General features: G+C 42.0%; 1 protein-coding gene across 1 annotated transcript in view; it reads right to left on the reverse strand.

Annotated features, from left to right (window-relative positions):
- Positions 1-14,961, reverse strand: part of MCF2L2 (MCF.2 cell line derived transforming sequence-like 2) — a 219,612-nt gene that overhangs the window by 107,762 nt on the left and 96,889 nt on the right. The window contains exons 11-12 of the mRNA XM_079921832.1: positions 11,104-11,295; positions 8,544-8,735 (exon numbers count right to left, since the gene is read on the reverse strand). Coding sequence (XP_079777958.1) covers positions 8,544-8,735; positions 11,104-11,295 — 384 coding nt within the window. The remainder of the gene's footprint in view (positions 1-8,543; positions 8,736-11,103; positions 11,296-14,961) is intronic.

Raw genomic sequence — 14,961 nt, forward strand, 5'->3', positions numbered from 1 at the left:
CTCTTGAGTGGGGTCAGGTCTTGGTGCTAATGAGCTAGAGGAAGGGTACCACAATGGTGCCCACCCACAACAGTGTCCAGTGGTAGAAGGAACTGCCAAGCATGGTTCCTGCCAGTATCTATGTGCCCAGGGTGAGCCGCAGCTGCCCTCCACCTCTCCAGCGACTCTCCAAAACCAGCAGGTGGGTCTGGCCCAGGCTCCTATCAAATTACTGCTTTTGCCCTGGGTCCCAGAGCATGTAGGATTTTGTGTGTGCCCTTTAAGAATGAAGTCTTTACTCCCCCCCCCACCCCATCCTGTGAAACTCCCTAAATTAAGCCCTGCTGACCTTCAAAGACAAATGCCCTGGGGGTTCCTCTTCCCAGTGCAGGACCCCTGGGCTGGGGAGCCTGATGTAGGGCTCAGAACTCTCCTTTCTGTGGGAGAAACTCTGCAATATAATTATTCTCCAGCTTGTGGGTCACCCACCTGGGGGTATAGGACTTGATTATATTGTGAGTCTGCCTCTTCTAGCCATCTTGTTGTGGTTCCTTCTTTATGTCTTTAGTTGTACAAGATCATTTCTTGTAGGTTCTGGTCTTTTTCATTCAATGGTTGTTCTACAAATAGCTCTGATTTTTGTGTGCTCGTGAGAGGAGGTGAGCTCAGCATCTTTCTAATCTGCCATCTTGGCCAATCTCAAAAATAGCCTTTAACATGTTGAGATATGTTCCCTCTATACCAAATTTGAAGAGAATTTTTATCATGAATGGATGTTGAATTTTGTCAAATGCTTTTTCTGTGTCTATTGAGATGATCAGGTGATTTTTATCCTTCCTTTTGTTAATGTGGTTATCATATTGATTGATTTGCAGATCTGGAACTATCCTTGTATCCCTGGAATTAATCCCACCTGATCATGGTGTACAATCCTTTTTATATATTGTTGAATTCAGTTCACTAATATTTTGTTGAGGAGTTTTGCATCTATATTCATCAGAGATATTGGCCTGTAATTTCCTTTTTTGTGGTGTCTTTGTCTGGTTTTAATATCAGGGTAATGGTGGCTTCATAGAATGAATTTGGGAGTGCTCCCTCTTCTTCAATTTTTTTGGAATAGTTTGAGAAGGATAGGTATTTTCTCTTCTTTATATGTTTGGTAGAATTCCCTTGTGAAGCCATCTAGTCCCAGACTTTTGTTTGATGGGAGTGTATTTTTATTACAAATTCAGTTTCACCACTAGTGATTGGTCTGTTCAGATTGTCTATTCCTTTCTGATTCAGTCTTTGAAGATTGTATGCTTCTAGAAATTTATCCATTTCTTCTAGTTGTCCAATTTGTTAGCATATAACTGTTTGTATTATGATTTTTTTTGGTATTTCTGTGATATTGGTTGTTATTTCTCCTCTTCCATTTCTTATTTTGTTAACTTGGGTCCTCTCTCTTTTTTCTTGATGAGCCTAGATAAAGGCTTTTAAATTTTGTTTATCTTTTCAAAAAACTAGCTCTTGGTTTCATTGATCTTTTCTATTGCTTTTTGGTCTCTATTTTATTTATTTCTTCTCTGATCTTTATTACTTCCTTCCTTCTGCAGACTTTGGGCTCTGTTCATCTTTATCTAATTCCTTTAGATGCCAGGTTAGGTTGTTGGAGATTTTTCATGTTTCTTGAGGTAGTCCTGTATCATTATAAACTCTTAGAACTGCTTTTGCTGCGTGCCATAGATTTTGGAAAGTTGTGTTTTTATTTCCACTTGTCTTGAGGTATTTTCTAATTTCCTCTTTGATTTCTTCATTGACTCATTGGTTTTTTAGTAGCATGTTATTTAGTCTATACATGTTTGTGGTCTTCCTATTTTCTTCCTGTAATTGATTTCTAGTTTCATATATCTGTGGTCAGAAAAATTGCTTGATATAATTTCTATCCTCTTAAATGTGTTGAGAATTGTTTTGTAGCCTGGCATGTGACCTATCCTGGAGAACATTCCATGTGCACTTGAAAAGAAAGTATATTCTGCTGGTTTTGGATAGAATGTCCTGTGGCTATCTATTAAGTCCAACGGGTCTAATATACCATTTAAGAGTATTGTTTCCTTATTGATTTTTCTGTCTGGATGTTTTGTCCATTGATATGAGTGGGGTGTTAAAGTCACCTACTATTATTATATTATCGTGGGATTCTCCCTTTATGTCTGTTAATATTTGCTTTATATATTTAGGTTTTCCTATGCTAGGTACATATATGTTAATGAGTGTTATATATCCCTTGTATATTCTTGATCCTTTTATCATTATACAATGCCCTTCTTTGTCCTTTGTTATAGACTTCGTTTTAAAGTCCATTTTGTCTGATACTGCTACCTTTGCTTTCTTGTTTCCATTTGTACAAAATATCTTTTTCCATCCTCTCACTTTCAGTCTGTGTGTCTTTAGCTCTGAAGTCTCTTGTAAGCCACCTATAGAGAGGTCTTATTCTTTTTTTATCTGATCAGCCATTCTATGTCTTTTGATTGGAGCATTTAGTCCATCGACATTTAAAATAATTATTGACATATTTGTACTTGTTGCCATTTTGTTACTTGTTTTCTGGTTCTTCTCTGTTCTTTCCTTCTTTAGTTTCTTACCTCGTGGTTTCATGATTTTCGTTAGTGGAATGCTTGTGTTCTTTCCTCTTGGGTTTTTGTGTTTCTATTGTAGGTTTTGATTTGTGGTTACTATGGGGTTCATTCTATGTTGACCGGTAACTATAATTACTTGTTTTAAACTGGTATACTCATTTAAGTTCAAACACATTCTAAAAGAGCTACATTTTTTAAATTTCCCTTCCCCATGTTCTGTGTTTTTGATGTCATATTTTATATCTTCCTGTGTACCCCTTCACTGTTTATTGTAGTTATAGTTGATTTTATAATAATTTTTGTCTTTTAATCTTCATACTAGCTTATTTAAATGGTTCATCCACAGCCTTTACTATATATTTGCCTTTACTATTGGGATTTCTCCTTTCCTATAGATTCTTACTTCTTCTTGTAGCCTTTTCTTTCCATTTAGAGAAGACCCTTTAATATTTCTTTTAGCGTCAATTTAGTATCAACGAACTCTTAGTTTTTGCTCATCTGAGAAGTTCTTTATCTCTAAAAGATAATCTTGCTGTGTAGAATATCCTGCATTGTAGGTTTTTCCCTTTCAGCACTTTAAATATATCATGGCCAATCCCTTCTGGCCTGCAAAGTTTCTGCAGAAAAATCAGCTGATAGCCTTATGAGGGTTCCCTTGTATATCATTCTTTGTTTTTTGCTTGCTGCCTTTAGAATTCTCTCCTTAATTTTTGCCATTTTAATTATGATGTCTTAATGTGGGTCTCTTTGGGTTCAACTTGTTCAGGATCCTCTTTGCTTCCTGTACCTGGATATGTTTCCTTCCTCAGGTTTGGGACGTCTTCAGCCATAATTTCATCAAATACATTTTCAACTCCTTTCTTTCTCTCTTTTCCTTCTGGGACCCCTATAATGCGAATGCAGGTATGCTTGATGTTGTTCCAGAGGTCTCTTAATCTATTCTCCTTTTTAAAATTTCTTTTTCTTTCTGCTGCTCTGATTGGGTGATCTCCATTACTCTATCTTCCAGACAATTTATGTGTTCTTCTGTATCACCTAGTCCATTGTTAATTCCATCTAGTGTGTTTTTCATTTCAGTTATTGTATTCTTCAGTTCTGACTGGTTCTTTTTTTATATTTTCTAGTTCCTTCTTTTTTTTTTAAATACATTTATTTATTTTATTTTTGGCTGTGTTGGGTCTTCATTGCTGCACGCAGGCTTTCTCTAGTTGCAGCAAATGGGTGCCACTCTTCATCGTGGTGCGCAGGCTTCTGATTGCGGTGGCTTCTCTTGTTGCAGAGCATGGGCTCTAGGCATGCGGGTTTCAGTAGTTGTGGCTTGTGGGCTCAGTAGTTGTGGCTTGCAGGCGCTAGAGTGCAGGCTCAGTAGTTGTGGTGCATGGGCTTCGTTGCTCTGCGGCATGTGGGATCTTCCTGGACCAAGGCTTGAACCCATGTCTCCTGCAGTAGCAGGCGGATTCTTAATCACTGTGCCACCAGAGAAGCTCTCTAGTTCCTTAATATTCCCACTGTGTTCATCTATTCTTTTCCCTGGTTCAGTTAGCATTATTATTACTAATGCTTAGAACTATTTATCTGGTAAATTATTTATCTCTGTTTTATTAATTGTTTTTTCAGGTTTTATTCCTTGTTCTTTCATTTGAAACAAATTTCTCTGTCTTCTTGTCAGTCACATTGTTTGCAAATATTTTCTCCTAGTCTGTAGGTTGTCTTTTCATTTTATTTATGGTTTCCTTTGCTGTACAAAAGCTTGTAAGTTTGATTAGCTCCCATCTGTTTATTTTTGTTTTTATTTCTATTGTCTTGGGAGACTGACTCAAGAAAACATTGCTGCAATTTATGTCAGAGAATGTTTTGCCTATGCTTTCTTCTAGGAGTTTTACGGTGTCATGTCTTATATTTAAGTCTTTAAGCCATTTTGAGCTTATTTTTGTGTATGGTGTGAGGGAGTGTTCTAACTTCATTGACTTACATGCATCAGTCCATCTTTCCCAACACCACTGACTGAAGAGACTGTCTTTTCTCCATTGCATATTCTTGCCTCCTATGTCAAAGATTAATTGACCATAGGTGTGTGGGTTTATTTCTGGGCTCTCTATTCTGTTTCATTGATCCATACATCTGTTTTTGTGCAAATACCATGCTGTTTTGATTACTGTAGCTTTGCAGTATTGTCTGAAGTCTAAAGGGTTATGCCTCCCGCTTTGTTCTTTTTATTCAGGATTGCTTTGGCAATTCTGGGTCTTTTATAGTTCCATATAAATTTTAGGATTATTTGTTGTAGTTCTGTGAAAAAAGTCATGGTAATTTGATAGGGATCATATTAAATCTGTAGATTACTTTGGGTAGTATGGCCATTTAAACAGTATTAATTCTTCCAATCCAACAGCATGGGATATCTTTCCATTTCTTTGAATCATCTTCAATTTCCTTTATTAATGCTTTATAGTTCTCAGCACATAAGTCTTTCCACCTCTTTGGTCAGGTTTATTCCTGAGTGTTTTTTGGTTTTTTTTTTTTGATGCAATTTTAAAAGGGATTGTTTTTTACTTTCCCTTTTTTAGTGTACAGAATGCAACAGATTTCTGTATGTTAATATTGCATGCTGCTACCTTGCTGAATTCACTTATCAGTTCTAGCAGTTTTTGTGTGGAGTCTTCAGAGTTTTCTATATATATTATCATGTCATCTGCATATAATGACAATTTTACGTCTTCTCTTCCAACTTGGATACCTTTTATTTATTTCTCTTGTCTGACTGCTGTTGGTAGAACTTCCAATACTATGTTGAATAGAAGTGGTGAGAGCAGGCATCCTTGTCTTATTTCAGATTTTAGTGGGAAGGGTTTCAGCTTTTCACCATTGAGTATTATGTTGGCTGTGGGTTTGTCATAGCTTTTATTATGTTGAGATATGTTCCCTCTATACCCACTTTGGTAAGAGGTTTTCTCATGAATGGATGTAGAATTTTATCAAATGCTTTTTCTGCATCTATTGAGATGATCATGTGGCTTTTGTCTTTTCTTTTGTTGATGTGGTGTATCACATTGACCAATTTGCATATGTTGAACCATACTTGTGACCCTGGGATGAATCCAATTCCATTGTGGTGTCTAATCTTTTTTATGTGTTGTTTGATCCCACTGGCTTTTAATCCCCTAAAGGGACTTGTCCTCCCAGTGTCAGACCCTGGGGCTGGGGCACCCAATATGTGGTTCAAACTGCTCACTCCTCAGGGAGCATCTCTGAACCTGTGTAACCCCCCTCCTCTCTGTGTCCCCTCCCAGGGCTGTGGTCCCAACCTGATTGCTTTTCTTCCCTTTCTACCTGATTCCATGTGGATCTTTCTTACAGTTTTGGTTGTGTAAGTGTCTTTCTGCCAGTCTCGTTTGTTTCCAGTGAGAATTGCTCCACTTGTAGATGTATTTTTGATGTGTTTGTTGGGGGAGGTAAGCTCTGCATCCTCCTACTCTGCCATCTTGATCTCCCTCTCTAGGATCATTTTGTGTATTTCCTTTCCCAGGCCTAGACACAGACATTTCTCCAAGGAGCCCTGTTCTCTTCTATTGGAGAATGGTATAAGAAACCAAGATCTTGGTGGTGGGTGTGCTCATTGATAGTAGGGGTCTCATTGTTTCTATGCCTGGCATCAACTGCCCAAGGAGATACATGTGTCTATACCAAAGTGTACATATGCATATAACTAGGATTATTTTTATATAGAGAGAGTACCAGTTTTGACAACCAAGTCATTACTCCTCAGTGGACAAAACTCTGACACAACAGCATATTTAAATATTATAATCTAGAATTTTACTCCAAACCAAAAGAAGAAAAGATGAGTTTGGGGGATTTTTTTGGTCCATTTTGGATTTTTAAAATAAATATTTCTTCTGGTCTTCTCCTTCCTCCATGTTTCTGCCTATTTCCCAGAGGTGGTTTATTAAGTTTTATTTATTTCCTGGTGGCTGGTGTGGTCAGGAAGTTTGCTGATGTTGGCCAAAATGGCAGCTGTGGCCACAAGTTTCCCTGGTTGACCTGATACACTTGTTTGAGGAGCTAATGGACATGGAGCTGGGTGAGATTGTTCTGCTTTAGGAATATGATATGAGGCTACCAATCCTGGGTCTACAATATAGCACACACACCAGATGGGCCTTCTCTCTGTCCTCTCTGCAGGGAAGTAGAAGGGTCCCTATGTCAGGGGAAGGTAGACCTGCCTAACCACCCCCAGTACCATCTCAAGATCACATCTTACCGCCAAAACTCACTGGGAAGAGTCAGGGAAAGAACATCACTGAGGCACAATCCCACACCAAGCTGCCCCCACTGTATCTGACCCACTCTGCCACCTGCCACTTGTTCAGCAAACACGGACTGGACACCAGGCACAGACTAGGCACAGGGACACAGAGATGGGTGAGGCTCTTACCTCACTGCAACCCCCAGTGTAACAGACAAGACAGACATTAAAAATAAATAGCTAGAATACAGTTTGTTATGTATCATTTTGGAGCAAAGTCTCTTAGCCTGGGTCCATGGATGGACTTCAGGGTGTCCCCTAAAATTAATCATAAAAAGTTATATATGCTGGGTATTCCCTGTCTGCTCCCCCACTATATCTTCTCCATACTGTTCTGTGTCCCAGGAAGCTGACCTCTACAGACTCCATCAGATGGGCTCATTAGATGCCCATGGGCTTTTAGCTGGATTTGGCTAGTGAGATGTACCACCAGGAAATCTGAGAGGGAGAGAGAAAAGTAGGGGTATATATTTCTCCACCAGTGGCTGCATTCCTCTGCCCAAGGCCACAGATCTTACTGGCTACCTCTCTTACAGTCACAGCTGTAGTGCTTCTTGGGTTCCCCTTTGTCTTTCAGGCTTAGGGGTGGTAACTGCTCCCTGTTTCTTTATAGCCCAGGGTGCTTCACCATCCATATTGGGTTTCCCAAATTCTGCCCATATATTTGTAAACAGTGCCTACATCAAACTCCATTCAATCATTTTGAGTGTGCAGAACCCTGAAAATATGTGAATCAGATTCGCAAAAGGGTCCATGACTCAAAAGAGGTAAAAAAGCCCCTTCTGCAGAAGTACATACAAGGTGATGTGGATCTAAGAGGAAGGTGTACTATCTATAACTCTGCTGGCTTCACAGAACAGTGCTCCACTCAAAATGCAAATCTGATCAAGTTATTCCCCTGCTTAAATCCTTCAGTGGCTCTCAGAATAAAGACCAAACTCCTTCATACGGCCAGCGAAGCCACACTTCATCTACACCTCTCTAATCTCACCCCAAAGACTCTTCTCTTGTTTTCTGTACTCTAGCCATTCTGAATTTTGGGTTCTGTACTTGTGCCAGGCTCCCTTCAGCCCTGCAGCCTTGCACACTCTGATCCTTCTGTCTGGAAAGCCTCCCCCATCTTCTCTACTCATTTTCTGGGCCTTGGCTCAAGTGAGTCTTCCCAGGGAACTTCCCTGACCCTTGGTCCAGGTCAAGTTCCTCTGTCACATACCCCATAGAACCCTGAATCCATCCTTCAGAGCACTTGTCTCAGCTTGCAACACATTTTTGTGTTTTGTGTTTGATATTTATTAATGTCATACATAAACTGTATGACATACATACACTGTAAGTTCCATGAAGGATGGAACCACATCTACTTCTGCTCATAACTGTGTCCTCTGCATTCAGCACAGTGCCTAATACATCAGAGATGCTTATAAGTATTTGCAGAGAAATGAATGAGTGAAAGTGATATTTGAATCAGGCCATGAAGGGTCAGTTTGCCAGGAAGCACAGACCAGGAGTCTAAGAGGCCACCTGAGGGCTCAAGAGCCAGTTAATCTGCTCAGTACATCCTACATAGATTTTCTTGGGCAACAGGCAAAGTCCCCCCACATCCCTTTCCCAACCACAGGATCAAAATAACTCAGAAACGTTACCTTTACATCAAGAGTGAGCATCAGCTCATACTGGTTGTAAAACTCGTTGGGGCTGGGCAACTGGTACTCCTTCGCTGTGCCCAGGAATGTCTCAATGTCAGTCAAGGCAATGTCAACCCCCTCTCGGGACTGGCACTTGTCTACAGCTTGGGAAGCCAAGAGGTAGATTCCTTCTTCACACCACTGGCTGACCTTTTAGAAAGAAACACAGTGCCCTTTGCAGTTAGCCTGCCCACAACTCAGCCACCACAGTCCTCAGGAGGTCCAACCTCATATGGGGTCTACAAAGATTCTGAGACAACAAGGAATTGTCATGGCACAGCATCAAGTTTAGAGGTTCAACCACTATAAATATAACCATGAGGTGGACAAGCCCAAATCAAATTTACATCTGCATACTTTTCAAGGAAGTCACTTAGTCAAAAAATAAATCACATAAGCATTCTTCTTTTCTCCACTGACAGTAATTGCCACATCTCTAAGAGGAGAGAGTTGAGTATTTCTACGTTTGGTCTAACCATAGAGAAATGCAACCAGTGGCTTTTTGGGTTTACCTTCTAGGCCAATTTCTTGCATCCTAATTGGTTACAAGAGCACAGAGTAAATAATGAGGCTTTAGACCTGACTCCTACATGCCTTCCTGGGAGAGGGAATGTCTCTTTTAACATGAACACCACTGTCCTCTGTCCACATTTGCATTTATTAGCGTTTGTCTTTCCAAGGGAAGCATCTAAGAATGCAAAGCTTTTAGCTCAGAACAGCAGTACTTAAACTTTCCAGAATGCTGGAATGAAAGCAGATAAGTAATGAATTCTAACAATTCAATTTTTAAAAAACTTAGAAAAAGACAAGGGCCATTGTGCTGTCTGAATATTTGTATGAAAAAAAGCTGCCCTTGCAAGTACATCTGCATTTCCATTTACCCTGTGACCTGAAAAGCTATGTAAAATAACTGTACAGAGAAAAAAGACCAAAAGGGAGCTCTCTAAAGTAGTTATCTCTAAGTGGGAAAATTACAGGCAAATTAAATTTGTCTTTACTTTCCCTAAATTACCTACACTGAATGTGTACTACTATTAGAATAACAAAAAAATCATAAAGCTATTTAAAAATGGATGATTCCAACTGTGTGGGGATGAGGAGGGGAGTGGAATGTAATTAGTGTCCATAAGTAACTTTTTTCCTCCTCCTTCCTATATTTTTGGACTTTCAAAATAATAGAAAATTATGCTTTGATATATACTGTGAAAACTTTCTCTTTAAACATCATGCCTGTATCTGCAGAAAACACTAAGCTGGGGTCTTCTGCAGAGTCACAGCAGCTACTCACTCTCCGAGACAGACACACACACACACACACACACACACACACACACACACACACACACACGCAGTCCACAGACTGGCGTTAGGCTATTATCTCTGGCAGGCCCTTCTGAGCCACTTGCTTCTGGAACAGCTATATTTCCTTGACACTAAAATCCCTTTGGCAGTGGGATGATGTAAACAGCCTGGGCGGGTGTCCCCAGCTATCAGAGAGAAACAATTGTGGAAATGGAGCATGCTGACTCACAGCGGTGAGCTCTCTGATGCCTGGGAACAGCTGACAGAGCAGGCTCCAGAAGTCACAGCCCCTGCTGACTGGCACTTGCCTCAGAGATCACTGCTGAAGGGCAGCGGGGGCCGTGCCCCCTCCCCGTGAGCACTCTGCATACAGTGTTGCTGTCTAGTCTAAGGAGCCTGGGGTTTGGAATTTGTCAGTCCTCACTTCAAACCTGTGCTCCCCTATTTACCCCATGTGTGGTCTTGGGCAATCTTTTACCCCAGGGTTTTTCAGTGTTGTTCATGTACTAGCTGCACCAAATCACCTGGGCACTTGAGGAAAATACTGATTCCTGGGCATCATCCCACACTTACTAAATCAGAGTCTCCCGAGTGGTACATCAGGAAATCTGCAATTATAGCAAGCTCACCTCATATACTAAATGTTGTGACCCACTGACTTAACTATGCTGAATACCAATTTCTGTCTCTGTTAAATGAGGCCATTAATATCCTCCTCATAGGTTGTCTTGAGGATTAAATAGATGACATAATTATGCTCCTGGTAGGAACATAGTAGGTGCTCAGTAAATGGTAGGAGTGTATCATGGTTGTTATTACTTAGCCTTCTTCAAAAGGATTCACAATCTGATGCCTTTACATGAGGAGAAGCACTTTGCAACTATAGTGCTTGGTTCTCTTTACACCTGATGCGGAATCATGAAAGGCCCCACAGGGCCAGGCCAAAACACACTCCTTAAGTCTGGGTCCACACAGAGGACACGGACTTTATAGTTTATTCGAATGGGATGTGGTGGATGGCTGGGGCATTTTTGACCTTCAATACCTCTATGACTTAGAATCTGCACAGTTTTTAATGCCTCTTGAGTGCTGTTTTCACATGAAGGACTTTATCCTCTCATCTCAGGAATCGTGAGGGGCAGGGAGGGCAAGTATGATTCAGAATGTTTCACAGAACATTTTGCAGACATCATGTTCGCAGCTTTGTTTTGCTCACCTTGTCCAACTGTCTATGCAACTCCAAGGACTTTTCTAAAATGTCATGTTTTTTCTTGTTTTCATTGATGAAGTCATCACAGAGGTGCCTGAGCTCTGCACACTGGGGTCTGATGGAGTCCACTGCATAGTGGTGGCTTTGGATGAGCTGGTCCCCAATTACTGCAAGCAGCTGGGCCTTTTCCAAGGACTCCTGCAAAGTGAACATCCACAGCCAAGCATCAGAAGTCGAGTCATGGTGAGGCTGGTATCTGCCTGGCACTGTGTGCTCCAAACTTGGAGGGAGGCTACGGAGGGGCTGATCAGGTTTTAGGCTCAGAGACTGGGGCTGGGGAACCTGGGAAAGCACTGGGGTGGTTCAAGGTCCCTAGGAGGTCTAGCCTAGTCCAGGGTCATCTGCATTCTGAAGAAGAGCAAGTCATTCATTCAAATATTTGTTGAGTTCTGGGTTAAGCACTGAGGATATAGTGTTAACAAGCCAGGAATTTTCAGTTCAATGGAGAACTCAGATACTAAACAAATTATACAAATAACTAACTTATTACAACTGTGATAAATTCTAGGGCAGAAGAGCATGAAGTATTATACTGCACAGAATTGGAGACTGAATTATCTTGTCAACTGAATGGAAAAGGAAAAGGGACAAACACGTGGCCCTGAGAAGAGTGGGGAGTAAAGCTGAGGTTGAGAAAATAGTAAAGATCTGGTTTGGGCAACCCTATGGGGGGGATCATGAGACTTAAGAATTATGTTTGTCTAAACCATTTCCTGCAGCCCACAAGGTCCCTGTCTGCTCTGATATCGTCTGCTTAGCAACTGTATGGTAGCAGGAGGAAGCTACTGTGGCTGCAGCAGAGGAAGCAAGGAGGAAAGGAGGAGACATGATCAGAGAGGGAAGAGGGGGATCTGACCAGGGAGGGGCCTTGCTGCCATTGCGGGCACTTTGTCTCTTATTCATTGTGACATGGGATGCACTGGATGGTTTCGAAGACAGGACCTCATTCATATTTTCGAAAGGATCGATTCAGCTGTGGTGTCAAGAATGCTAGAGAAGAGGGAAAGCAAGGAGACCAGTTAGGGGGCTACTGCAGTAATCCAGGTAAGAGGTGTGGTTTTAACAAGGCCGACAACCAAACCAGCTCCTATCTCAGCACCCTTCCCTGGGATGCTCCTCCCAGGTCTAAGGTCTTAGTTCACCCCCTCCCAGGCCCTCTCCCTCACTTTGTTCTCATTTTATAACAGCACTTACTTCTACCTGAAAGTATTTTCTTTCTCTACTTTAAGGTATGATTCCTCCCTCTTCCACCCATGTCCACCAATACCTAAGTTCCATGAGATCACTTAGTAGGCATCCCATAAATATTTGGTCAATAAGATAAAAGAATAAATGAACCAATGAACTAGGGGATGCAGTGATCTGCTTGGCTGGAACTGTGTGAACAACACTGACCTGAGTCAAGACAGATGACTGCCACGTCCCCAAAGGCCTCCAGGACAGAAGGCCCACACACACCCTTGCTGACCAGGTTGAGCATCCAGGGTGCCACATTTGCCCTGGTTTAGCTTTTCATAGTAACACTAGGAAACATGGCGACTCCAGGTGATGACAACCTGCCCCTCTCTTAATTTACAGCGGTGTATGATTTCAACAATTTCAAAACCCCTGCCCCCTACCCAGTCAATCATTCGCCAAGCCCCACAGAGCACACCTCCTTCTTAATCCGTTTTGAACTCAGCCCTTCCCTACCACCTCCTTGTCACTGTGTGCTCAGACCTTGGTGCTTTCTGACTGGGACAGCTGGTCTCCTTGATTTCCTTCAGGCTCTCCTTCAAATCACGCTCCACACTACTGACAAAATGGCAATTCCATCACGACGTCTATTCCTGTCTACATCACCCCCCAGCCTCAAATCCTTTCCTGGCTCCCTACTGTCTTCAGGAAGAAGTTCAAGCTCCTGACCAATGCACAGAAGGCCTTTCACTCTCTGGCTCATACCTGTGGCTCCTCCTCCTTCACTCTCACCCCATCCTCTGCTGTAACTGGACTAATGACTCCCTTGTAGTCCCCCAAATATTCAGGCAGCTTCAGGCCTCCATGCCTTCTCTATTTGCTCTCTCTGCCTAGAAAACCCCATCCTTCCCTCATCACCCCTCCCCCTACCTCTTCCCCTACCTTTCCCCTACTCCCCCCCGACCATGTACACACACTACTCTGTAACTAACTCCAAATCACCCTTCAGAGTTCATCTTCTTCAGGAAACTTCCTCTGACTCCATCTTTTTTATTTTGATGCCCCTCGTCTGTGCTCCCATAACACCCTAGGCCTTTCTTTTTTTTTTTTTTTTTTTTTTTGTAGTATGCGGGCCTCTCACTGCTGTGGCCTCTCCCGCTGCAGAGCACAGGCTCCGGACGCGCAGGCTCAGCAGCCATGGCCCACGGGCCCAGCCGCTCCGCAGCACGTGGGATCCTCCCAGACCGGGGCTCGAACCCGCGTCCCCTGCATCGGCAGGCGGACTCTCAACCACTGCGCCACCAGAGAAGCCCGCTAGGCCTTTCTTGATCAGAGCATGAACTTGACTGTGTTGTGGTCAGTTATCTATTGCCCACACTATGCCACAGACCCTTGTGGGCATGCACCAGCTCTTATTCAACTTAAATAGTACACAGCACGTATTAGGTACTTAAGAACAAATGACAGTTGTGCAAAACAAAAAAAGGAGTAATGATATGGGAATAAAGAGACATGAATCAAGCAGTGGCTATTTAAAAGAACTCAGGGATAAATACTCAGTGCACTTATTCTAAACAGCAAAGGCCCAGATGCACTTGGTCACCATCGCTCAAAGGAGGTTAGAATTCTAATTCCTTGGGCAGTGATTTTTGACTTTTTTGCTCACTGCTCTGTCCTCAGAACTCAGAGCAGTATGTGGTATGGTAGGAGATCAATAAATATTTGCAGAATGAGTATAAGAATGAATGAGACACTCTTACTAGAACTACTCAGTCACTGAAGGTTGAACCTAGGAAATATTCTGCAGCCCAGAATTTACCCCACCACCTCTGCTATTAACAAAAACATCTAACATTCACTGAGAGCTTACTATATGCCAGGTACTGTTTAAAATGCTTACATCAATGATTCCTTTTACTCTTCACAACAAACCTTTAATGTATGTGCTGTTTTACAAAAGAGGAGTGGAGACACAATGGCCCAAGGTGACCCGGGTAGGAAAGAGAAGAGCCAGGCTTCAAACTCAAGCAGTCTGGCTCCAGAATCTGGCTGTGGCCAACACACACAGAGAAAAATGGCTGTGCTTGTCCTGCCTGAGCTTGGAGATCTCATTTGGTTGATTGAACCTGTCTGACTTTAGTCAAATACAGAAACATGAAAACTTGGCCAGTATATCTCTGTTGACTCTTGTTTTTTTTAAGTCCAGCTGCCTAATTTATTAAGAATAGCACAAGTTTTCTGGGCCTAGGGAACTTCACCACAGGATGCTCCCCAGGTTACCTGTGGCAGTCACAGCTGCGTCCCTGTGGCACGCAGCATCTCACCCTTCAGAATTGTTCTTAAAACACTTGAGATGTTGGAGGAAAGATGTCCATAACAGGTCCAAATGGATTTTGGGAAGGGATCCGTAAATACAATACAGAATTCACCACTGGATGGCTGGAAAATTACTCTACTGAAATGAATGGATAATAATAATAGCGTCTAAGCTCTGACCACCTACTACATTCCAAGCACTCTCTAAGTCCTTACTATACATCATCTATTCATTTCATCTTCCCAGGGACTCTTGTGAGGTAGGAATTATTACCCACTTTACAGATGAGAGGGTATGTTCAGAAAGGCTAA

Source organism: Stenella coeruleoalba, assembly GCF_951394435.1.
Source record: "Stenella coeruleoalba genome assembly, chromosome: 5".
In the NCBI taxonomy this organism is placed as follows: Eukaryota; Metazoa; Chordata; class Mammalia; order Artiodactyla; family Delphinidae; genus Stenella; species Stenella coeruleoalba.